The following is a 26,077-nucleotide window of genomic DNA, read 5'->3' as shown; positions in this document are numbered from 1 at the left end:
AAATGGCTAATAAGCACGTTGAAAGATGCTCAACATCATCAGTCATTAGGAAGATGCAAATCAAAACCTCAGTGAAGTATCACTTTATATCCACCAGGAAGGCTAAAATAAAAGACTCAGCGAGGATGTGAAGAAACTAGAAATTCCATACATGGCTGGTGGGAATATAAATGTAAAACAGATAGCTTCTTTGGAAAACAGTTTGGCAGTTCCTCAAAATGCCAGACATAGATATACCATACGAGCCACCAATTCTGCTCCAAAGAGAAATGAAAACCATACACCCACACAGAAACTTGCATGTGAATGTTCAGAGCAGTGTTACTTATAATAGTCAGAAAGTGCAAACAAAGCAAATGTCCATTAATTGATGGATGGACAAACAAATTCCGTACAATGGAATATTATTCAGTAATTAGAAAGGAAAGAAATAATGATATAGGCTAATGATATGGATCTTGAAAACACTGAAACCTTGAGAACATTATGTTAAGTAAAAGAAGCCAGTCACAAAAAACTACAAATTGAATGATTCCATTTATGTGAAATGCCCAGAACAGGCAAATCCATAGAGATAGATTAATTGTTGCCTAGGACTGGGTCGGGTGGGAAACATACGTGGAATGGGGAGTGAATATAAATGTGTTCAGGGTTTCTTTTTCTAGAGGTGTTGAAGATGCTCTAAAATTAGATTGTGGTGCACAACTCTGTGAATACAATAAAAATAAATGCACTGTAGGGGCTTCCTGGTGGCCCAGTGGTTAAGAATCCACCTGCCAATGCAGGGGACACGGGTTTGGGCCCTGGTCCGGGAAGATCCCACGTGCCGCGGAGCAACTAAGCCCGTTTGCCACAACTACTGAGCCTGCGCTCTAGAGCCCATGAGCCGCAACTACTGAGTCCGTGTACCACAACTACTGAAGCCTGCGTGTCTAGAGCCTGTGCTCCGCAACAAGAGAAGCTACCACAATGAGAAGCCCACGCACCTCAACCAAGAGTAGCCCCCAGTCGCTGCAACTAGAGAAAGCCCGCGTGCAGCAATGAAGACACAGCACAACCAAAAATAAACAAACAAATAAAAATGCACTGTATACTTCACATGTGTAAAGTTTATGGTATGTGAAATTATCTCAATAGAGCTGTAAAAAATATTAAAGAAAAAAGCAAAACAAAGGCACTGGTACTACAGCCTTAACAGTGCCTTGATGAAAACTTAACTGTAAGTTCAGAATCAAATATGTACTACTAGGTGTAAGGCACGGAAAGGCTTTCCTAGCATGTGTTAACCTGTGTGTGAAGACAGATCCAAAGAGCGTTCCACTGATATTTTAAATGTGAACACTGTCAGGAAATGAGATGTCCTGAAGACTGATCAGTGACTATAAATTACTCACTTCAGTTTATAACTCAGGCACATTAAAAACAAAACAAAACAAAAATACTCTTTACCCTATCACCTCACTTGCATAAGTTAAAACCATTGAATTGTACATGTTTAAATGGGTGAACTGTGTGGCATTTGAATTATATCTCAATAAAGCTGTCAACTGAAAATTTTTTAAATGATTAAGTTTAGCTGTTTTAATACAAAATTTTATTTTCAACTGAAAAACAGAAAGATTCATAGAAATCTCATTTATGTGTTTCCAAGTTAACACGTTATTCCTGCGGCACATAAATGCCTTCTGATGGCATTTTTCCCAAATTGCACAATTATTTGAAAAAAATACCTCATTAACATCAATTCTAAAAACTAAAATCAAGAAGTTATAGCAAATAGTACATATATACTTTGTGGTGTGATTTCTAGCAGTTTGCAGGGAAATAGTATAAGTAGTTGAAACATAACCACAAAATTGAAATGAGGTGTTATGAACAAATAATTCCACCTTGCCTCTAAATTTCTGATCATCCTTTTATAAAAATTCTGCTTTCAAAACGTTTTATTGTAACCTACAATAAGAAATACATTTTACATAATGCCCTAGCGCACATATAAGAATACATGTAACTGAAATGAAAATTTGATCAAATAATATGTTATTTTACTACCTGTAATGCACACTAATAGTTTCTTTCCCATTTCACTGGGGAAAAAAAGTTAACCACTTGCTGAACTGATCACAGCTGGGAACACTGAAAACACTTCCAAGTTCAGAGAGGTTTTTGTTGGTGTAAGATGGCTGGGATGTTTGACACATTTGGCACAGTGGTGACACAGAGTAGGTACTCAAATGTTTGTCATATAGTTGATAGTGGTAGAAATGGAAATTTAAGACAAATTACTGCATGAAGGCAGAAAAGAATTCCTTTCTAGATCTAGATTCTACACAGAATTGTTTTCTAATTAAAATACTTGCAAGGAGATTGGGACTAGAGAAGATATTCGTTTTCTAGGCTTACTTGTTAGAGAGGAACAGTTGTAAACATTACTAGGAGCCATGTGAAAAACTGTTATATATCATGTTGCGTTGCAATGACGCCCTCTGTACTTCCTGTGTGCCTGTTATAACATATTCTAACCAAAAAGATCAGGGATATACCAGGGATAAATATGTATTCCTTAAGCTTCATTCTACCAATTGGTTTACTCCTATATATTTATAAAATATGCCAAACTGGTTCAAATTCTGTCATTTATTTCCTTTTCATATCCTCCTGTGGACATGCCAATATAGAAAGAAATAAAAATACAGCAATTAGAAATGAGAAATAACATGTTTCAAAAGAGCACAAATCTATGTAGACCACTATTTTTAAACGTGTATAAACTGCTCTTTTTACATATTTAGTGCCCCGCCATGAATATTATACATAGATTTCAGGTTAGAAAATCAAATTCAAAATATATCAAAATTTAAAATGTAACTTACTTTTGTAGTGGGCTCTGGCTTTGAACCATAAACAACTTCTTCCTAAAGAAGTAATTAATCTTCTAAGAAAGGAAAAATCAATAGGGATGCTCTTTGAAATCATGAATTCTGCCACGGAGGATGATATACCAAGACTGTTGCTTTCTATACAGGCATCTAGAAGTTTATTAAAAAGAAGGCTATACTGTGAGACCTCCACAGTTTCTGAAAAGAAAAAAATCATTGATATAGTGAAACTGATCTATCTTCTCTCAAACTTCTCTCTTACTCCTTTCCCCTCTGCTCTCCTTGGCCCCTTCCTACCTGCTATAAGAGTCAGAGTCACCAAAATGCAATCATCTTACATACTAAGTTAACAAAGAAACAAAAAATTCAACAAAAGCAAAACGGTTCATTCACTTTGTAATGGAGAATGTGGAAGGAATATGATTTCAGAGGCTACATTAACACCTCTGTCCATGGTCCTCAAGTGTGACTGCATCTGCACGGTTCTGTTTGCATTCTATCTACAGTGCAGACCTCAGACTTGTTTTTCCCACGACTAAAAAGAAATCATCCACTCATAAATATTCACTCTCAAATTAAAAAAAAAAAACAAACCTCCTTTCTTGGGTATGTCTACTCCTTTCTGCTTTTCACTTAGAAGAAAGTGAAGTCACCTTGGATACTTCCAACTCTTTTATCCCCTATATTCAGTCAGGTGGGTCTACGACCTAGACTCTAGGTCTTTATCACTTTAGGACTTTTTAGTGGTCTAGGCCTTATCAGGAAATTTATCTCCTTACCTTTAGTCTCTTTCTAAACATTACCACCAGAGGAACTTTCCGAAAATACCAACTCTTTAGTCTCTTTCTAAACATTACCACCAGAGGAACTTTCCGAAAATACCAACTCCATTATGTCACGCCCTGGCGCCAAAACTCTAGTGACCCCTTACTAGACATAAAGAAGAAAATTCCTTTAGCCTGCCATTCAGGGTCTTCCAAAATCTGGTACAACTATCTGTTTGATCTCACTATTATACTTTGTTTCATTATCACGATAATTGTATATCAAAAGCCAGTTCTACAGCAGCGTTGTACCAGGGATACCACGATAAAGAAAACAATTGCCTTTAAGGAGCTTACCATCTAGAGGGAGAATCAGATAAGAATGTGAATGACAATACAGTATCTCAGTGCAATACTTGGGAAAATGGAGAGTGATAAAGCACTGAGGGGAGGCCTTCAAGTTAACGTTTTCATTAAACATTAACCCACCACTCTGAACCCATTGCCCAGCTCATTCCTGACCCAAAGCTTTTGCTGTTTCCCTTCACAGGGACTCTCTCTTGCTACCGACATATGACTTGCAAGCATTCAAGAGCACTGCCTGCCATCGCCCACACTGGCATTCTCTTTCTTTGAACCCATCATCTGCTTAATTTCCTCCATTTATTCCATGTTTTCCTATGTTCCAAGGTAATGGAAACTATGTTCTATGTTTGTTAAGTGATAAAAGAAAAGGTATTCTTTATTATGCCAATGCAAAAAATTATTTTAAGGTACAGTATAAAGCTTGCTGGGGGCACTTAACATTGATTGCTGATGACTTGACAGAGGTTAGAAGAGGAATGATGAAATGCTCCTTGTAGGAACTGCTGATAAAGGATAAGCGTCTCTGGTTTTTTTTCTTTTTTTAAACCATCAGGAGAGCATATTCAATTTGCAGAGAACACATTTTACAAAAAACATCATTAAAAATATATGCTGGAATATAAAATTCAACCAAAACAGGTGGAGATCTGTTTCTTATTAAATACCAGATGGGCCAGAGATAATTAAGCTAGACTTTTTAAAAAACATACCTTGAGAATTTTGAAAACCTGGTAGATTTTGCAAAACTTCAAATGTCTGTCTGTAAAGACTCTTCGCTAAAATTTCTTGTGCAATTGTACAGAGCAGATTATGCCGATTGAGCACATCCAGTCTATCACAAGGCCACAGTGGTGTATTGATGACCCACTCTGACTCTTACAAAAAGAAAAAGTACAAGTACTTTACACCATGAAAATTACACTTAACAGTATAATCACAACAAATGTTTTTAAGTATCTTTTGGAGAAAGTGGAAAAACTTAAATATGTGTACTCAGAAAGATAACCATAGCTCAGATTTATTAGAAACAACTTATATAGTGATGATCATCATCCTAAGAAGATGCAACTAATGACCGTTTTGTTATTTTTACCTTTTTACCAATTCTTCGTTTTTCTAAAGGTACCAATCAGTTGTTGATTCTGAAGTTAATGATTATTTTTATATGACAAAATGTTCAGATTATAATGAGTATTCATTATAAGGTAAAATATTGTTTGTGTAGACAAATTAAACAATTTTACAGTAAAGAATACATAATTTAATTAGTTTTGGTATTCTTGGGGAGCAGCTTTCCCCCACAATATCTGCCTATTCAAAAATTTTTAAATAAAATACTTGCTATGTACAGAGGAATATCTTAACATATGGAAGTTACAAAAGTATAATAATAAAATAATAAAAAGAATCCTTAGGTACCCATCACACAGCTTAAAGAAAAGAGAGTATTACCTATAATGCTGAAGTTCCTTAATTTCTGCCCTGATTTTCACATTGAGAAAAACAATGGAAGACTGTAGTATAGAACACGGAGGTGTTAACATGTTAGAAATGCCAGCATTTTACCATTTACCTAATTCCCTCAATCATTTGCACATAATGAGACACATAATGAAACGTTGTCATGTAACATTCAAATCACATTCCTGTGCTCTTTTTCAACTGGAGTAAGAGCAGGAGTCAATCCTTTTCTTTTGTGGCCTTCCCAGCACAGTAAATACAGAAAGTATTAAAGAAAGATTTGATAATTCAAGCATACAATGCCACATAAAGTCTTAAGTATCGAGTAGAAAACTTTAAAGCAGGAGCTTGTTTTTAAATTACTAGAGCTCATTGACTGGTTGACTTGATTTATACTACCTACGAGGCAGTGTTTTACAAATATTAGTGCTTTACAATTATTAACTCATTTAGACAGATACCTTCATTAATTTACTCCTAAATTGATTAAATCAATAATGATGAGAAATACTAATATTAAAAAACAGACCAAGAATGTGAACTGGTAATTCACAAAAGAATAAGTACAAATAGAAATAAAAAGAAAAATAGTTAAATTTTCTAATAAGCAATTAAATGCAAAACAAACCAGTGAATATCACTTTTATCCTGTCAAACTAACAGAGATAGGAAAAATAATAATGAATTTGGCAAGGGTGTTTGCTTCATAATATGCATCTTGAAATGCTGGCAAGACGACTATAATTAGTTCAACACTTCTAAAGGTGTAGAGTACTTCTGTATTCTATTCACAGAGGTAACACCTGGAATGGAATGTTCAGAATAGCCAGATTAGGGCTTGCATAAACTGAAGTGCGCCAGTCTGGTAACTAAAAAACATAAAACTGGGCACTAACATCTGGACTGTTTATGTGCACCTGTGATCCCTAACAGGACAATGACTGTATAGACAATACCTATGCAATTGTTCTCTAAGGATTTTCTCACAAAGGGAGGCTTTCTAATAAACTCAAAATAACTTGCTGCAAATCTGAATGGCAACAAGGGCAAATTTGCCAACATTTATCAAAAAGCTTTAAACTGCCGTTACCTTTACCCAGCAATTCCATCAGAATTTATCCTAAGGGCATAATTAAGATTTAGCAGGGATGTTTAGTAGGGATTTTGTTTATCATAGAAATTTAAAAACCAGCTAGTTCAAGAAAAGTGGACTCATGGACATATCTATGTATCTATGTTTATCTATATTTGTTTATAAGATGGAAAACTATGCAGCCCATTAAGTGATGTTGTAGAGGAATATTCCCTTTCACAGAAAGACGTCCACAGAAAGACTGTTGCCTGATGAAAAAAATGAAAGGTACTAAAGAGTCTGTATAGTAACACTGTAGTGTTATTTATAACACCGGGTGGCTGGCTGAATAAGGATTTTTTGTCTTCAGTTTTGCTTATCCACCCCTTCTTATTTCTCTATAGAAATTTCTCTATATTTCATTATAGAGAAATAAGAAGGGGTGGATAAGCAAAACTTATTATTAAATCGTAATAACCATGTATTACTTCTATAAAGGCAATAAAAGTTATTTTAAAATTCAAGAGCAGTTTCTCAATAAATAGCATATATAAATTTTTTTTTTTACAAAATTTGTATTCTAGAAAGTTAAGACATTTATTTTTCAGCCTCCAAACCTTAATTATAAAAATATAGTTTTAAGGGTTTTTTTTAATGCTGGTAAGGGTATAAGGCAAGGTAGGAATTTGTTGTTCATTTGCCAGGATACAAGGTACCAATGCTGAAAAAGAGTTTAAAATGTGAAAGTGAAAATGTGTAAGGCCCAAACAATAGAGCAGGGGTCCCCAACCCGTGGGCTGCGGACCGGTACTGGGCCGCAGAGCAGGAGGTGAGCACGGGCAAGCGAGCAAAGCTTCATCTGCCGCTCCCCATTGTTGGCATTACCATCCCCCCCCCCCCGCCCCCGCCCCCCCACCGTGGAAGAACTGTCTACCACGAAACTGGTCCCTGGTGCCAAAAAGGTTGGGGACTGCTGCATAATGGCTGCCACCCATTAAATAAAAATGTATAAAATATTCTACATTACTCAAATATGAGCAAGTGTATGTAAACCCCTTCTTTAAAAAGTTTAGTAGGTAATAAATGCACATATTTTTAAAAGGAAAAAATATAGAAAAAATATGTAACAAATTAATATGCCTCTCATCCCTGTCCTCCAAGCAGTCAATTCTTCTTCCCAGAAGCACCCACTATTACTAGTTTCTTGCGCATCATTCTGCAAGTATTTTAAGGGTATAAAGTATGTATGTATCCATTTTATTTTTTTACAGTAGTGGTAGCATACTGTGTACACCGTTCAGCACATTCCTTTTTTCACTTGGTGGTAAATCCTGGAAATCATTCCAATGAGTACTTGCAGCTCTACGTCTATTCCATCATATGGCTGTCACACAGTTTCACTAACTGGTACACCCTTAACAGACACTTAAGTTATCTGGAATTCTTTGTTATCATTGTTGATGGTTTAAAAAAGAGATTCCATATAACTTACAGTGCATACCCCTGTATACAGATATAAATGTGTTTGTAGGACAAATTCCTAGAAATGGAGTTAATAGATTAAAGGAAATATGCATTACTAAATTTTGACAGATATTTTGTCAAAAAGCCCCTAAAGACAATATGTGAAGGCTCATTTCTCTATACCCTCACGAAAAGTATATCACAAAACTTTAATCTTTGCTGGTCTGACAGGTGTTTAGGATTTTAATGTTTATTTCTCTTAATACAAGTGAGTATTACTCTCACTTATTACAAGTGAGATCAAGCCATTTGTATTTCATTTCTTGAGAGTGGCCTGTTCACTGCAGAACCTTTGAAGAACCAAAAAATTCTGGGGACAACTTAACATACTTCTGTGGGCCCTTTTTTTTCAAAGAAATAAAATTTTACTTATGAAAAATGACTTTCAATTGGAATGGTCACTGCAAAAGAAAATCCTCTGTTTGTAACTGACAGAATTTTAAAAGATAATCTCAAAATTGAAACAACAAAATTGTAAAAATTTAAAATCTCCTTAGACTACTCCACACCCCTCCCACAAACCCTCCCCCAGTCTCTAGTTTGAGATAGACTAGTTTTGCCAGAAACTTTTAGGCAGAAGATCATCCAGGCCCATTTTTACCAACTATTTTACCCTTTCCATTTCCTGCCACATTTTTTCTTTCTCATAGAGCTTGTGAGCTCTGGCTTGCATTTTGCTACTTCCTATTTTTATGCACATTCTATTTTGTATTTGTATATTTGTATTTTGTGTGGTATCTTTCTATTTTGATTAACCTTCCCGTCCTAGGAAAACTCACTGGTTACATTTGTTAAGTTGAAGAAAACCTTTTCCAACAAGCTTTTGATCATGAAGTCTAATCACAACCTCTATATTCCATAAACCCTCAGCACTGAACAAATACGGTATTTTATGTATATATGAATATGTATGCATGCTAGTTTTGTGTGTTAGTGTAAAAGTTTTCTATTTTATTTACTTGTGAGTTTATTCCGTCTTCCACCTAAACTGAGATTCTCGAAGTTTCTTCATTCTTATCTATCTCATTTTATCAAATAAAATCTGCTTGATGGTCCAAGTAGCCAAAGCTACATTAGATGCTGTGCTACCACTGTGCTCTCTAAATTTTATTTACCTCATGCCAAACTAACCTTAGTTGCTTCTGCTGGCTTAATTTCATCACAATTTCTATTAGATGATTTGACTTACTAGGGGAAATAATCTTTATTGTCTTGGTTTGGAGCCACGGTTGTCGGCACATGCAAAGATAGAGTTATGCAGACTGCAATCAGGATTTCCCCGTCTCAGCAGCTGAAGCTTGGGCTCTGAAGCTGGACTGTCTGGGATTAAATCCGGCCTCCATTCCTTACTTGTTATGTCATTTTGGGCAAGCTGCTTACTGTCTCTGACAACATTTTCTTATCAATAATATGGGGATTGTAATAATTCCAAACTCATAGGGTTTCTATGAAGATTAATTGAGATAATCAGGTAAAGCATCTATACAGTGCTTAGGCCAAAGTAAGAACTAACTTTTCAGCAAAGGTTCACACAGTTTCTTCTTTAAAGCTAGGTTACCATTCTCCTTTCATTTTATATAACAACCTTTCCTACCCGCATGATCACTAGGGGTTTAGACCAAATTATCACCCACAATTCAGTTACCTCAACTGTACTTGAGGTAACTACAAAACCAAGAATTTATAACAAGCTTAACAAATTATTTCATGCTGGCATATATGAGAACTTACCCCTTAATACCCAAATGGCACCATCTAGGCTTCCACTTTTTAGAAAAATTTCTGCTGCAATATTCACAATTTGACATCTCGGTGCTAACTTCTCAGGCCCTGTAAGTCCTTTTAAACTTGTAAAATGTATTTTTAATTCATATAGTTTATCTAAGACCTTCCTTCCCTAGAGTTAAAAAAAAAAGACAAAAAAACCCACTGAGTATCAATCATTAAGGGTATTATAGAGGTACAAAGTCACTGATAATTATATAGAAGTCAATTATGCAATTTGAATAATTCTAGACTGATGGTTGTCAAACTGCTCTAAGACTCTCTCCTTAAGCCCTTTCCTGCTCAGCCACAAAGATGGAAAGGGAAGGTGAGCAAGCAGGGCTTTGTCTCATTAACCACGCCCACCACTGGGCCCCCTTTCTTCGGTTCTCCTTTCATCTGTTTTATTCACTGAGTCTCCTCTAAAGATTTCATTTGGCAAAAGGATTTCATGCCTTAATGTGGAAAGCTACCCATCATATGTTTTTGCTCTTCTTCTGTTGATCACCCTGAGATCCAGGAGGGAAAGTCAATGAAAAGATTATTTCATATGAAATTTAGATAAAGAATGATAGAAAATGATAGAAAAAAGGGGGGGGGATAAAATTGTTGTCTGAAAATTGTTTTTTTGAGTCAATAGGCTAATTATTTCACATTGTCTACATAAAGGCTGTCTCTAGGGTGGACATCAGAAATTGGACATGTGTTATTATTTTACACCAAGGTCAGCAAAATTTTTCCATTAAAAGCCAGACAGTAAATGCTTTAGGCTTTGCAGGTCACATTTGGTCAGCTGCATATTCTTTTTGGTTGTTTTTAAATTTCTAAATCTTTAAAAATGTAAAAAACATTCTTAGCTCATGAGCTGTATAAAAACAGGCTGTGGGCCAGATCTGGCTTTCGGTTTTCAGACTCTTGTTTTATATTATATTACATGCTATTTTGAGTCAGATGCATATTATGATGTCAAAGTACTTTCAATCTGACTGTATAAATGAGTGCATTTTTCAAGGGATACCTTAAGTTTAATTTCAATGGTTTTACTTTTATGTTCAAAATGGAACGTTTCATTAAAAAATTCATGCTAAGTAAGATAATAAAATACTCATTCTAAATAAGATAGTTAACATTTAAAATTAAAATACAGGCATTGGGACTTCTCTGGTGGTACAGTGGTTAAGACTCTGTGCTTCCACTGCAGGGGGCACGGGTTCAATCCATGGTCTGGGAACTAAGATCCCACATGCCGCACAGCACGGCCAGGAAAAAAAAAAAAGAAAAGAAAAGGGCACAAATTCACCAACTGCTTATATCCTAAATAAAAATAACCAAATAAAGGGGACTTCCCTGACGGTCCAGTAGTTAAGACTTCGCCTTTCAATGCAGGCAGGGGGTGCGGGTTTGATGCCTCATGGCCAAAAAAACAAAATAAAACAGAAGCAATATTGTAACAAATTCAATAAAGACTTTAAAAATGTTCCATATCAAAAACAAATCTTTAAAAAGAAACCAAATAAAACATACTCTAAAATTTCAGCAAAATCAGTCTGAGTTTTAAAAAAGAGTCTTCTAACTAGGTAGTCCTCAAATTCTCAAGCATTAAATACCCAAGAAATTAATGCTATGATAGACTTTAAGCTAGAATGTGAGAGAGGAGCCAAGGTACATTTTGTCCATCCCAGGCCTACCACACAATAAGTGCTAAACCGCTCAGAAGACGTTGGAGACTGGAGACCTTCTGTACAATGATTATTTAAAAATTATTTTCTTTTAAAAAATTCATGAATTTTGTATGTGTACCTGAGTGACCATGTCCTTAAATATTATTTCAATTGTGAAATAACCTCTTTATAAAAAGAAGGAAGGAATAAAATATACATTTTAATAGTTGATTCAATAGTAACCCCACTCTCAACCAACCATCTTACTTAAGCTCCATCCCTCAGCACTTCTCCCTATTTTGGATTTTTCTGTCCTTTACTTTACTTAACTTTATTGAATCTATAACTCCACCACCACCTCAGGGAAATCTAAACAATGACAGCACAATATGGTCTAGAATCACTACACCACTTCTATGGTGAGCTAAGCCTCAAAGGTAGACATGAAGATATATGGTATACAGTATTCCAGAGCATCCTAAGAAGTGATTTTAAAAGAGTTCTGTTAATTGTTAGTATCTCGGGTTCATCTTAAGAGAGAGCTTCCAAAATTATAATACTACCAATACTCCGGAGCTGGCAAAATAAATTCTGAATTGAAAGGTGCTTCAAATAAATACGATATTTAGCACAGCTTCCTAAGTGTTCCTTATACTGAGATTCTTCATAGTAGTCATAGATATTCTTCTCATGCCATCTCCTTTCCGTATTTGCCTAATATACCACCTAATAATTCACTTATTGTGTAAGTTTCAATTTGCCACCCATAATGATTATTAGCAAATTTTTAGCAAATTAGCAAAATTTCAGGGTTAACCTATATTCTGCTCAAAAATTTTAAACTAACACTCTATATACCAAGCCAAAATAAAATTTAGTGAAGTACCTTGGACCACTGCAACAGCTTGTGGTAGAAGTACATAGCACTGATTCCAATTCTTCCCAGCAAAGTTTTATCTACTTCACTGTTTTGTGGATCTTTGCTAACTGAAACACAAAGTAGGTATATGGAAGAAAGTGAAACAGTCCCTTAGAATGATGGAAAAGGCAAATTTAATATGGAATTAGTGATATTACCACAAAGACCAGGTATCAGCAAACTATAGCCCATGGGCCAAATCTGGCCTGTGGCCTGTTTTTGTACAGCCTGTTGAGATTCTAAGAATGGTTTTTATTTTTAAAGGGTTGTTTGAAAAGAAAACTGTGTGACACAGATTATATACTGTGCGTGCAAGGCCTAAAATCTGGTCCTTTACAGAGTTTGCCGACCCTGACAGAGAATATAGCAGTGAAGAGCTGATGTAAAAAGAAAGGTCTCAAAAATATACGAATTTTGTTGACGTGGCAATAGTGAAGATAGTAACAACTTAATGATTCAAAAATTCAGATGCTCCACTACAATTTCTTAGCAATAGTTTTACCAATCTGAATGAAAAGAAAAATAAGAACATGAAACATCTGATATTCTATTGACCTTTTATCATTATAATCTAATTTAACAATAAATAGATGGAAAAATTTATAAAAAGAAGGAAAAGTATCTAAAAACTGCAGTGTTAACTTATCTCCAACATGGAGACTATTAAGAGCTTCATATGTTATGAACATTGTACCAGTCAATCCATCAATCAATAATAAAGAACACTGTATCACCCTAACACACAATACTCAGACAAAAACAGTGACATTTACTTGTTTCAGCGAATTCACAAAATGGAACACCTGGTCTCTCTTCTTTACAGTCTTTTGTCAGTGTTTCAGCAATACAAGCACAAAATCTCTGGAAATCTGCAAATTTTTCACAGCCCAGTTTTATGTTAATGTATAAAGTTCCCAATTTGGTCCAGTCACCTTTTTCTTTATAATGCTATGAGAATTATTAAAGACAAAACAAAAAATGCAAGTTGTCATTTATGCAAACATATCATGGGGTAGGCACATGCAGGCATTAGATATACAGAAATTAATAAGACAATCTCTGCAAACCTTATAAACTTACTGACAAGTGTTACAACAGCAGTAACATGTTACTGTACAATTTGCTTTTCTGTCCATAGCAATGGCTCTATAAGTTCCAGGTGTCAACATACACTTGTTTTAATTATCTAGCTCCTAATGTACTTAATGATGTCACCCTCAAACCTGAACTACACAGTGGAGATAGATTTAAGGAAAACAGATGATTAGCAGCATGATTTGAGCTACTTCCACAGCAATACACTATTTTACTACTTTTAGAGATTGCATTTTACAGTTAGTTGGCCATTTATGATTTGCAGCCCACACATAATTTTGGGCATTACATTTCTTCTACAAAAGTCGCTACAAGGTAAATTTCAGTAAACTTACTATCTTCCTATTATTTTCAATTCTAAACTAAGAAAGTTTCCCATGCCAACAAAAAATTGTTTCAAGGATATAAATTCTAATTTAGACTAGATCAACAATTACTAGAATGAGTACAAAAATGATCTTAAATTAAAAAGTACAGTCATCCTGAAAGTCCTCTATTTCCTATTCAGACTTTAAATGCTTGGAGAGTGCACAATGACCTTGGCTTTACCCTGTCATGTCACATACTGCAGCCACCTATGGATCTCGACAAGAAAGCCAAGTCATTTGTGCACTGAGGGAGTCTGCCTAGTGACAAGAATTAAAGGCTAAGCTATAGATTATTATAGCTTAACATAAGTCAATTTTAAACTGAACTATTTCTAGAATTATTTTTAGAACAGTTCACGACTCTAGAAATTATGTTTGCATTTCAAAGTATTAACCTGCAAAAAATTAAACTTCTTTTCCTTCTTTTCTCTGTGTAACAGCCGCATTGTAAAACTTTTCTAAAACTGGGTTACTATCCAAAGTTTCTTTGTTGTTATTGGTTTTCGGAGATCCCAGAAATTTATTTAAAAGATAAGCAACATACCTCTATTTCATTCAAGGCTGACTCTAAATCACACTTCCAGTTCTTTATAAACTGCCTCATCTGTAACCTTTAACAATAAAAAAGGGTTAATTATGTTCATCACCCAAAAAGTCAATATTGCTCCTAATTCATTTGTTCTATAAATTATACCTAAGAGACTGGAGAAAGAGAAATATACTATAAAAATTATTCAGCGCTGAAGAAAATGGCAACTGCACAGATACCTAACTTATACTATTTCCTCCTAAACCACAGGCAACAAGGAGGAAAAAGCAAATTCCACATGAAATCATACCTTCATCCTAACTTGAAGACAGAGAATGTCAAAACTTTAAGATAATTGTGATTAAAAAGAGAAAAAAATTAAATCTCAGCACTTGATCTCTACTGCTCCCACTTCACTCTCACTGGTCCATAAGGATTTGTGGCAAGCAAATACTGACCAAAACAAAACAAAGCAAACAAACAAAAATATTTGTAGGGGAGAATCAAAAAGGGAAACTACCAGAGGGACCTAACATTGATTAAGAACTACAATTACAAAGACAAAGTCCACACTAAATTTGAAAATGCTAAGAAAAAAACTGTCTGGGTATATTAGAACACAAACCACACAGAAGGAACTTAGAAGTTTTGTATGATTTAAAGAAAGTGATCTGTGAAATGTATAGATAGCTTCTGGGAAAGAAAAAAAAGACAAAAGTGAAAGGAGAAGCACACTGGCAACTGGGAAGAGGAGAAGAAGAAAAGGAGAAAAGAGGAGGGTTCCATTAAACTAAGAATAGTGTGTGACAGCCAACTATGGGGTCAATTTTGGTAATTAGTCCCGATGCTTTATAAATTATTCCAGAGCATTAAAAAGGAAGAACAAGTTCCTAATTTTTATCCATTCATCTGTCAGTGGTCAGGTAGGTAGCTTCCATGTCTTGGCTATTGTAAATGGTGCTGCTATGAACACTGGGGTGCATGTTTCTTTTTGAATTACAGTTTTCGTCTTTTCTGGATATATGCCCAGGGATGGGATTGCTGGATCATATGGCAACTCTATTTTCAGCTTTTTAAGGAATCTCCATACTGTTCACCATAGTGGCTGTACCAATTTACATTCCTACCAACAGTGTAGGAAGGTTCCCTTTTCTCCACACCCTCTCCAGCATTTATTATTTGTAGACTTTTTGATGATGGCCATTCTGACCGGTGTGAGGTGATACCTCATTGTAATTTTGACTTGCATTTCTCTAATAATTAGCTAATAATTAGCGATGTTGAGCATCTTTTCAGGTTGGCCATCTGTATGTCTCCTTTGGAGAAATGTCTATTTAGGTCTTCTGCCCAGTTTTTGATTGGGTTGTTTGGTTTTTTGATATTGAGTTGTATGAGCTGTTTATATATTTTGGAAGTTAAGCCCTTGTCGGTTGCATCGTTTACAAATATTTTCTCCCTGTCTGTAGGTTGTCTTTTGTTTATGGTTTCCTTTGCTGTACAAAAGCTTTTAAGTTTCATTAGGCCCCATTTGTTTGTTTTTGCTTTTATTTCTTTTGCCTGGGGAGACTGACCTAAGAATATATTGCTACGTTTTATGTCAGAAAATGTTTTGCCTATGTTCTCTTCTAGGATTTTTATGGTGTCATTATATCTAGGTCTTTAAACCATTTTGAGTTTATTTTGTATATGGTGTGAGGGAATGTTCTAACTTTACTGATTTAAATATATGAAGCTGTCCAGCTTTCCCAACACCACTTGTTGAAATGACTGCTTTCCCAACACCACTTGTTGAAATGACTGTCTTTTCTCCATTGAATATTCTTGCCTCCTTTGTTGAAGATTAACTGATTAACTGTGTGTGGGTTTATTTCTGGGCTCTCTATTCTGTTCCATTGATCAGCATGTCTGTTTTTGTGCCAGTACCATACAGTTTTGATTACTGTGGCTTTGTAGTATTGTCCGAAGTCTGGGAGGGCTCTGCCTCTAGCTTTGTCCTTTTTCCTCTGGATTGCTTTGGGAATTCTGGGTCTTTTGTGATTCCATATAAATTTTAGGATTATTTGTTTTAGTTCTGTGAAAAATGTCATGGGTAATTTGATAGGGATACCATTAAATCTGTAGATTGCTTTGGGTAGGATGGTCATTTTAACAATATTAATTCTTCCAATCCAAGAGCAGTAGCATTGTTTTAAGTTACAAAATATTGGGGACAACTTAAATACCCATCACTGATTGAATAACCTAAAGTATATCCATAAAATGGAGTACTCTGCATGGTTTAAAAGATGACGAATTTCTCTATGGACTGATTTAGATTGATTTCCAGGATATACTGTCTGAGCGAAAAAAAGCAAATTAAAAAAAAAAGAGCATTATTTTCTACACTATATGTAATAAAGAAGTAGATATAAGAAAATACATACACATCTGCTCATTATAAGAGGATAAAACTGAAAGACTGTTTACCTCCAGTATGTAGGTGGAAAAGGGGTAGAGAGAAGGATGAAATGGAAACGGTGGAGCAGGAGTAAACTGGAGTAACATTTCTCATTGCATCTTTTTAGTACAGCATTGACTGTTAGAATAGACAGCAATTTTTCACATACTTCCCTAAATAATTCAAACCAACTAGGACGTGGGATAACTGAAAATATAATACAAACAGTAATAAATAAACGTAAATGGTCTACAAATGAATAATCACATTGAATGGGCATAGGAAAAAGAAAGAACTAGACAAAATAACTTAGGAAGCAATATTTTGGCTGAATACTATAATAACCTTATACTAAAAATGTACTAAATTTTTTTCTCACAGAGGTATGGGTTAGCAGTTCTGAAACTACTTTTTGTGGATCGTAAGACTGAATAAATGAGCAAATATATTGTAGATAATGAGAGTCAGGTTTCTCACTGTTGGAGAAAGAATTTATAAATATGAAAAAGGGATGGCTAGGATGAACCTGTAGTGCTGGATTAGAATCAAGCTATCAGTATGTACTCATGTTTTTTGTAATATATATAAAAATAGAGAAGTAAATATATATATCTTGTGTGTGTATGTATGTTGTGTATACATACATATATTTCCTAGCCCTGTCCACTGAGAAGACCTGGCTGCAATGATACTCTAGCAGCAATGAACACATTCAGGTCTTGGTTTTGAAATACCATTCTCTAATAAAAGGAACCAGAGCTCCTTGAAGAAATGGTTGCTGCCAATGTTGGAGCAGGGAAAAGAGAAGATGAGACTTAACTCTGTGGCTTCAAATTACACAAAAGTGGTAGAAAAACAAACAAAAAAAAATGATGAAAGGATGTAGGAACAAACCTGAAGGGATTCCCAAAGGTCAAATTTGGAACAATTTGAGCAACAAAATAAATAACTATATTATTAGATTATAAGTAACCCATAGAATAAAATAAATAGCCATGAGTTCACATTGACATAAATTTTGAATAAGTAAATAAATGGAGAAGGGACAGCTCTTCTTTACTGAAAAATTCCAATTAATAAATGTAGAAAAGGGAGGAACTTCCCTGGTGGCGCAGTGGTTAAAACTCCACACTCCCAATGCAGGGGGCCTGGGTTCGACCTCTGGTCAGGGAACTAGATTCCACACGCATGCTGCAACTAAGAGTTCGCATGCCACAACTAAGGAGCTGGTGAGCTGCAACTAAGGAGCCCACCTGCCACAACTAAGACCTGGTGTGACCAAATAAATAAATATTTTTAAAACCCCCCAGCAATAATAGCTATTTAAAAAAAAGGAAGCATGCTATTTAAAAATAAATAAATAAATGTAGAAAAGGGACTTTCTTGGTGGTCCAGTGTCTAAGACGCAGCACTCCCAATGCAGGGGGCCTGGGTTCGATCCCTGGTCAGGGAACTAGATCCTGCATGCCGCAACTAAAGATCCTGTGTGCCACAACTAAGGCCCAGTGCAGCCAAATAAATAAATAAAAATTTTTTAATGTAGAAAAAAATGGGGAAAATACAAAATCACCATTGGGTAAATACCAAAGTAGTAACCTGTAGTAAAGAGCCATTGAAGAATACTAAAATTAATGTATGAAGTTTTCAAGAGAAACAGCATAATACATAATGCTAAAGTCTCTTCCCCAAGATATTTATTCATTACAATAGGACAAAGAGTAACTTTACAGTGTAGAAACTTGGCAGATAATCTTTTTAACTAAGTGATAAAGGTTAACTTAACCAGTAATAAGATATACTGAAACATGTGCATCCTACTACAGTGCAGTATGATCTGTAGTGAGTTAATGGATTTATACCAAAATTAATTTCCTAGTTTTGATATTGGCACTATTATTATGTAGGATGTTAACATGAAAGGAAGCTAGATGACGGGAACATGGGAATTCGCCACACTAATTTTTGCAAAATTTCTGTAAATCTAAGATTATTTCAAAATACAATTTTTAAAGTCAGTAAATGTATATTAACAAATTTCCTAGATTATATACACACCTAAATTTTCACTGATGTCCTGAATATAAATGTCAGAATTCTTTGTAGTAGCCTTATCCACTGAAAGTGAAAGCCTTTCAAATGAACTACAGCTAACTAAAAATTATAATCAAAATCAAAAGAATGTCCATTAAAATTCATTTCCCTGTCTAGAAACGGGTAATTATTTCAAAGAACATCAGAAGATATAAATTCAAATATAAAATAATAAATACTAAATTTTTTTTTCCTTCTGCCTTGGGGCTGGGTCCATATCCCCAACCACGATCTACACCTCTTAGCTACCCAGAGTTATTTTTAAATTTTCTCCTTCACTAATAAATAGGTCACCAATGTTAATACCTCCGAAAAAATACAAGATAACTGTTTTGAAGCAAGCACACAGGAAGGCGGAGAGTGCATAAGGATACAATTTTCAAACTTAGGGGTTACCAAATAAATTGTCATAATTTTCATGTGCAACATAAATAGTATTAACTATCACTAAAGGAATTTAAAAAAATCATAGAACCTGAAGAACTCAAATGTGCCTTAAATGCTGGTGTTTGAAGGGAAGTAGTATAATTAGAGCTGAAATTCCCTAACTGCACTATGGCATCCAGAGCACTAGAGCAAATTCACAGGGGCTCCTCAGGTTATTTTAAATTTTCAAGCGACATCTGTCAGACACTGTCAAACTGTTATTAACTTGTTTGGATTTAACTACTTAATAAATGGTACTGTTAATGTATTTATTTTGGCGTCTGGACACTGTGAACCAAGAAAGTTTGGAAACCTCTGTACTAGAGGATAATGAGAAATGAGATAAAAACAACTGTGGAAGCTCCTCTGAAGGAGGGAGCTTTCTGGGCACTCTTAAGGACTTTGGTGGTTGATATCATTTGTACTTTATCAAATCTGATTTTGTTAAAAAGTTACAGTTCATTTAAATACTTAAAATTTGTATACTTTTCTCTATGTATGTGACAGCATAATAAAAATTTTTATAGAAGTCATGGCTTTCCTTTTTCTCAATACAGGTATATTATGGTACTACTCTTACAATTAGTACAGGGTTGGTTTTTTTTTAAGGCCTTTGGAGGCCCATAAACTGAATAGAGAAAGTGAACAAGTAAGAGAAAGAATGAAGGAGAGGGCTTCCCTGGTGGCTCAGTGGTTAAGAATCCACCTGCCAATGCAGGGGACACGGGTTCGAGCCGTGGTCTGGGAAGATCCCACATGCTGTGGAGCAACTAAGCCCGTGCGCCACAACTACTAAGCCTGTGCTCCATAGCCCGCAAGCCATAACTCCTGAAGCCCAGGCACCTAGAGCCCATGCTCTGCAACAAGAGAAGCCACCGCAATGAGAAGCCCACGCACCACAACAAACAGGAGCCCCCGCTCACCGCAACTAGAGAAAGCCTGCGCGCAGCAACAAAGACCCAACACAGCCATCGATCAATCAATCAATAAAAAGAATGAAGGAGAGACATTAAAGTATTTTATTTAATGTGGCAAGAAGTGAGAGAGGAAAAAGAATTAAAGTAATTCGTATACACATAAGAGAGTGCATTAAGTAGAATCAAGTAAGTCGTGAAACAGAGCAAGGGAGACTCTACATTTGATCTGCCAGGCACTGAGATGAAATCAGGTACTGAAAAAGATCTGGTGAGGCTGGCCAGGAGAGTTGGCTAGAAGCAGCTGATGACAATGTGACTAGGCCATAGCCAAAAGAAGGAGAAGGGCTTACGGTGAGCATATGAACAAAAATAAGTGCTTTGCCTTCATCCTTTTTAAGTCCCCACCAAAATACATATATTTTAGTCCTAATTATAGTGATTCTTCTTACCTGGATTTCATTTCCAGAACTTCAGTTATTTCTTGCTTGGAAGCCTGTACTTGGTATAAAAGCTTAATAATATAGTTAAAGTGTTCTGGGTCAAGTACCATCCCAGCTTCAACAAGCTGTAGAAGAGGGAAAACAGTAGTCATTCTCATAAAAATATGAGAGTCAAAACCAATGTGTGTGGAAAAAAATGAGACTGATGGAAGAAGTGAAACATGGAGACAAACAGAATCAAAATTCATTTTAAAACTTTGAAGCATATTTTTCTTCAAATATTTGAGAACCACAATAAGACTGCTTACATCAAGAATTTAAAGCAAAAATGAAAATAATACTTTTGAATGCAAACTTGTATATTCTTCCTGTTCTCCAAGTTATCTCAACCACTTTATCAGCTGTACCTCATTTGGTACTCATTCTGTCTTTTAGTAAGTATAGCACTGGTGGTTGTACTGTATCCCTGATGATAAAATTCCTGAGAGGTATTAAACTGAGGTTTTCTACAATGACTACAGGTGAGCAGTCATTTCTTTTTATTTTTTAATTTTAAATGTATCTATCTATCTACGAGTTTTGTTGAGCTATAACTGACATGCAGCACTGTGTAAGTTTCAGGTGCATAGCATCATGATTTGACTTACACACATCACGAAAAGATTACAGTAATTTGAGTGAACATCCATCATCTCAGATACATACAAAGTAAAAGAAAAAAATTTGTTTCCTTGTGATGAGTGCTCTCAGGATTTACTCTCTTAGAACTTTCATAGAGAACACACAGCTGTGTTCATTCTATTCTTCATGTTGTATAAAACATCCCTAGTTCTCATTTATCTGATAACTGGAAGTTTGTAAGTTTTGACCACCTTCATCCAATTCCCAATCCCCCCACCCCCTGCCTCTGGTAACCATAAATCTGATCTCTTTTTCTATGAGTTTGTTTTCTGAAGTATAATTAACCTACAACACTACGTTAGTTACTGGTGCACAACATGGTGATTTGATATTTCTGTACATTACAAAATGATAACCATAAGTCTAGTTACTGTCACCATACAAAGATACTACATTATTACTGATTATATTCCCCATGCCGTACATTTCAGCCCTGTGACTCATTTGTTATGTAACTGGAAGTTTGAGTAATTCTTGATTCAAAAAATTTCCAGGCAAGTAACTTTGTCAAGCTTTGTAATATGGTACTAGAGGTATTCACTGAAATATTTGTTCATCTGCTAGAGTGGTTCCAATGCTGCTTCCTAAAGAGAATGGGTGAGAACTGGGTGTTTTCCTGCTATTAAGCCTATTCTGAAATGAATGGCTGGGTAGTACCAAATACTAGGAAATATTCAACAACAGTAAAAATTTTAATATACCTTTAAAAAGCTATAAAAATTTTTGTTTTTCTTTTTGCTTAATGCCAAATAGAAAATTAACTCCTTGCCACCATATTCTTATCTATCTGCTTTGTTTGGTAACAATGTCCTATTTATACATTGATTTGTGTATTTACTTTTGTTATATATGACCTCAAATCTTTTTGAAAAAGAAAACTTTCTTTCATCATCCTTAAGAAGTAGAGATGAGGACAGTTCACGAAGCTGAAAGAAGTCACCTCGAGTGCTTACAACTATTTAATTAAGGGGAAGCCCTTTCAGTCACTGGAGTCTGTTTATAAACCCTATTTTGGGAGAAAAAGAACATTTCTGAAAACAGAATTCTTTGGCATTAAGAATGTGAGTAAAAGGCAATTTAAGAGCGTAAGCAGAAATCATTATTTTCTTGGTTATTCAGTATTAGAGAATAAAAGGGATAGAATGAAATCATACCTTGCAAAAGATATCAATTAAAGCAGGTACAGCATTCCTTAATTTCATAGTTGCCACACACTCAAATGTTTTTAGTAATATTTTCAGAGCAGGCTGGATAAAACAAAAAAATTACACTCATTTTCATGTCTTCTTTCAGTACACTTTAAGTTTCTCAAATTCGTTTATGCTGAAAAACACAAGTGTTCTCTACGAAGTATTCAACCAACAGAAATGTAACTGCTCAATTATACAAACAAGAAATATAACAGATAAATTAACTTAAAGTATTAGAAAAATATTTTTTCAGGTTACTTACCAGCATTTTAAACATTATGCTGAGGCTCATGACCTGAAATACTTCTCTCAGTAAACAATGTTTGAGTAAAGAATTGAGAAGGTTATTTAGCACTTGTAGATCAAAGTGTATTCCCGGAGGGAACTTACTGTAGTACGCCATAAACGTGTTTACTAAAAAGGAAGAAGTATATGTTAAAGTTATTTGCTGCTTTTAAGATATTCATCTTTCCTAAATTAGACAATCTTTCCATATTTAAAGATCAAGTAGTATAAATTCATTTTCTTAAAAGGTACACTTCCAGTATCAGAAATACTTGATGAAAATAAATTAAAGCAAAAGTTAATGGCAATAACATGTTAACCAGGATGTTAGACACTAGACTGGGAGCTAGCTTATATGCTATCCACAAAAAACAGGGCCAAACTGCCTCATACATAATGGTCTAAATACGAACTCCTAAGGAGCCACACTCCCATGGAGACTTTAGGCAGTGGCCTGTTTAGGGGTGGATGCAGACAATTTTGACATATACCCCTTCTTGCTGTTTTAACCCCCACCAACATGTTGACCCTGGGGATATTTTTATTCCAATTTATGATATGAACATTCTACCAAAAATTATAACATTTCCTTTGAGAAAGTAGCTTCCTAACGGACACTTGGGTTGCTTCACATTTTACTGTGAATAATGCTGCTACAAACATGGGTGTACAAATATCTTTTGAGACCCTGCTGTCAATTCTTTTGTGTATATGTCAAGAGAAGAATTGCTGGGCCATACAGTAACTCTATTTTTAATTTTTTGAGGAACTGTCATACTGTTTTTCCACAGTGTCTGTACTATTTTACATTCCTGCCGATAGGGTACAAGGGTTCCACTTTCTCCACACCCTCACTAACACTTGTTGTTTTCTGTTTTTTTCGATAGTGGTCATCCTAATGGGTGTAAGGTGGTACCTCAATGTAGTTTTGATTTGCATTTCCCTTAGGATTGGTGATACTGAGCATCTTTTTACATGCTTATTGGCCATTTGTGTATCTTTGGAGAAATGTCTTTTCAAGTACTTTGCCTATTTTTGAATCAGGTTTTGTTGTTGAGTTTTAGAGGTTCTCTGTATATTCTGGATACCAATCCTTTATCAGATATATGATTTACAAATACTTTCTCCCATTCTGTGGGCTGCTGTTTTATCTTGCTGATATTGTCTCTTAATGAACGAAATTTTAAATTTTTCATGAAGTTCAATTTGTCTATTTTTTCTTTGTTCCCATTGTCTTTGGTGTCATTTCCAAGAAATCACTGCCAAATCCAATGTGTGATGCTTTTGTCCTTGCGCTTTCTTCTGAGTTTTATTGTTGTAGGTCTTACATTAAGGTCTTTAATCAATTTTGAACTAATTTTTGTATATAGTGTTAGATAAGGGCCCAATTTTATTCTTTTGCTTGTGGATATTTAGTTTTCCCAGCACTAAAAAACTATCCTTTCACTAGTGAATGATCTTGGCATCCTTCTCAAAAATCATTTGACCATATATGTGAGGCTTTATATTCCAGCTGTCTATTCTAGTCCATTGGTTTATATGTCTGTCTTTATGCCAGTACCACACTGTTTTGATTACTATAGCTCTGCAGTAAGTTTTCAAGATAGGAAGTATGAGTCCTCCAGGTTTTTTCTTTTTCAAGATTATTTCGGGATTCCTTGGGGATCACTTGGGAAGTAATGACATTTTTTTTTTTTGCGGTACGCAGGCCTCTCACTGTGTGGCCTCTCCCGTTGTGGAGCACAGGCTCCGGACGTGCAGGCTCAGCAGCCATGGCTCACGGGCCCAGCTGCTCTGCGGCATGTGGGATCTTCCCAGACCGGGGCACGAACATGTGTCCCCTGCATTGGCAGGTGGACCCTCAGCCACTGCGCCACCAGGGAAGCCCAGTTTTTGCTTTATGTATTTTGATCGTCTGTCATTAGGTATAAACGTTTATACTGCTGCTATACTGAACCTTTCATTACTATATATAATGTCCTTCTTTGTCTCTTGTAACCTTTTTTGATTTAAAGTCTATTCTGTCTAATATTAGTATAGCCACTCCTGCTTTCTTCTGGTTACTATTTGTGTAGAATATTTTTTCCATCATTTCACTTTCAATCTATTTGCCTTTGGCTCTAGTGAAAATTTTGTAGACAGCATGTAATTGGATAATGTGTTTTTATTCATTCTGCCAATCTGTGTCTTTTGAATGGAGAATTTAAACCATTTACTTTTTTTTTTTTTTTTTTTGCGGTACGCGGGCCTCTCACTGTTGTGGCCTCTCCCACTGCAGAGCACAGCCTCCGGACACGCAGGCTCAGTGGCCATGGCTCATGAGCCCAGCAGCTCCGCAGCATGTGGGATCTTCCCGGGCCAGGGCACGAACCCGTGTCCCCTGCATCGGCAGGCAGACTCTCAACCACTGCGCCACCAGGGAAGCCCTAATCCATTTACTTTTAAAGTAATTACTGATAATGAAGGACTTACTTCTGATTTTGCTATTTGTTTTCTGTATGTCTCATAGCTTTTTTGTCCCTCATTTCCTGCATTACTCTCTTCTTTTGTGTTTAGCTGATTTTTTGAGTGAGTTTTAACTCCTTTTTCATTTCCTTTTGTGCATATTCTATAGCTATTGAGGTTACCATGGGATTTATACCAGCTTAACTTCAACAATATACAAAAACTCTGCTTCTTTACAGCTCCATCCCCACCCCTTTCAGTTGCTAAGGTAACAAATTACATTTTTATATACTGTGTGCCCGAAAACATTAATTAACAGTTCTTTCAAATGCATCAGTCTCTTAAATAATATGGAAAAGAGGATTTGGAGTTACCAGTCAAATTTACAATAATACTAGTTTTTACACTAATAATATACTTTTCTTTAAAGGTATTAGTTTCTTAAATCATGTAAAAACCAGAAAGTACAGTACAAACCATTGTTACAATAATACTAGCTTTTATAACTACCCACGTATTTACTTTTATTGAGATCCTTATTTCTCCATATGACCTCAGGTTACTGTCTCATGCCCTTTCATTTCACTTTGCAGGCCCCCCTTGAGCATTTCTTGAAGGGCAGGTCTAAAGAAAACAAATTCTCTCAGCTTTTGTTTATCCGGGAATGTCGTATCAGTAATTTATCCCTCAATTCTGAAGGACAGTTTTGCTAGATATAGGATTCTCGGTTGACAGATATTTTCTTGTAGCACTTTGAATATAT

At 35.5% G+C, this 26,077-nt stretch overlaps 1 protein-coding gene across 1 annotated transcript in view; it reads right to left on the bottom strand.

Annotated features, from left to right (window-relative positions):
• TOPAZ1 (testis and ovary specific TOPAZ 1) overlaps window positions 1–26,077 on the bottom strand; it is a 66,072-nt gene that overhangs the window by 5,759 nt on the left and 34,236 nt on the right. Inside the window, exons 10-18 of the mRNA XM_065886150.1 lie at window positions 22,847–22,998; window positions 22,549–22,641; window positions 20,723–20,838; window positions 14,418–14,484; window positions 13,184–13,358; window positions 12,378–12,478; window positions 9,798–9,963; window positions 4,720–4,884; window positions 2,874–3,077 (exon numbers count right to left, since the gene is read on the bottom strand). Coding sequence (XP_065742222.1) covers window positions 2,874–3,077; window positions 4,720–4,884; window positions 9,798–9,963; window positions 12,378–12,478; window positions 13,184–13,358; window positions 14,418–14,484; window positions 20,723–20,838; window positions 22,549–22,641; window positions 22,847–22,998 — 1,239 coding nt within the window. The remainder of the gene's footprint in view (window positions 1–2,873; window positions 3,078–4,719; window positions 4,885–9,797; window positions 9,964–12,377; window positions 12,479–13,183; window positions 13,359–14,417; window positions 14,485–20,722; window positions 20,839–22,548; window positions 22,642–22,846; window positions 22,999–26,077) is intronic.

Source organism: Phocoena phocoena, chromosome 10 (genome assembly GCF_963924675.1).
Source record: "Phocoena phocoena chromosome 10, mPhoPho1.1, whole genome shotgun sequence".
NCBI lineage: Eukaryota > Metazoa > Chordata > Mammalia > Artiodactyla > Phocoenidae > Phocoena > Phocoena phocoena.
Note: the sequence above shows the minus strand (reverse complement) of the source record. Positions and strands in the feature narration are given on the sequence as shown.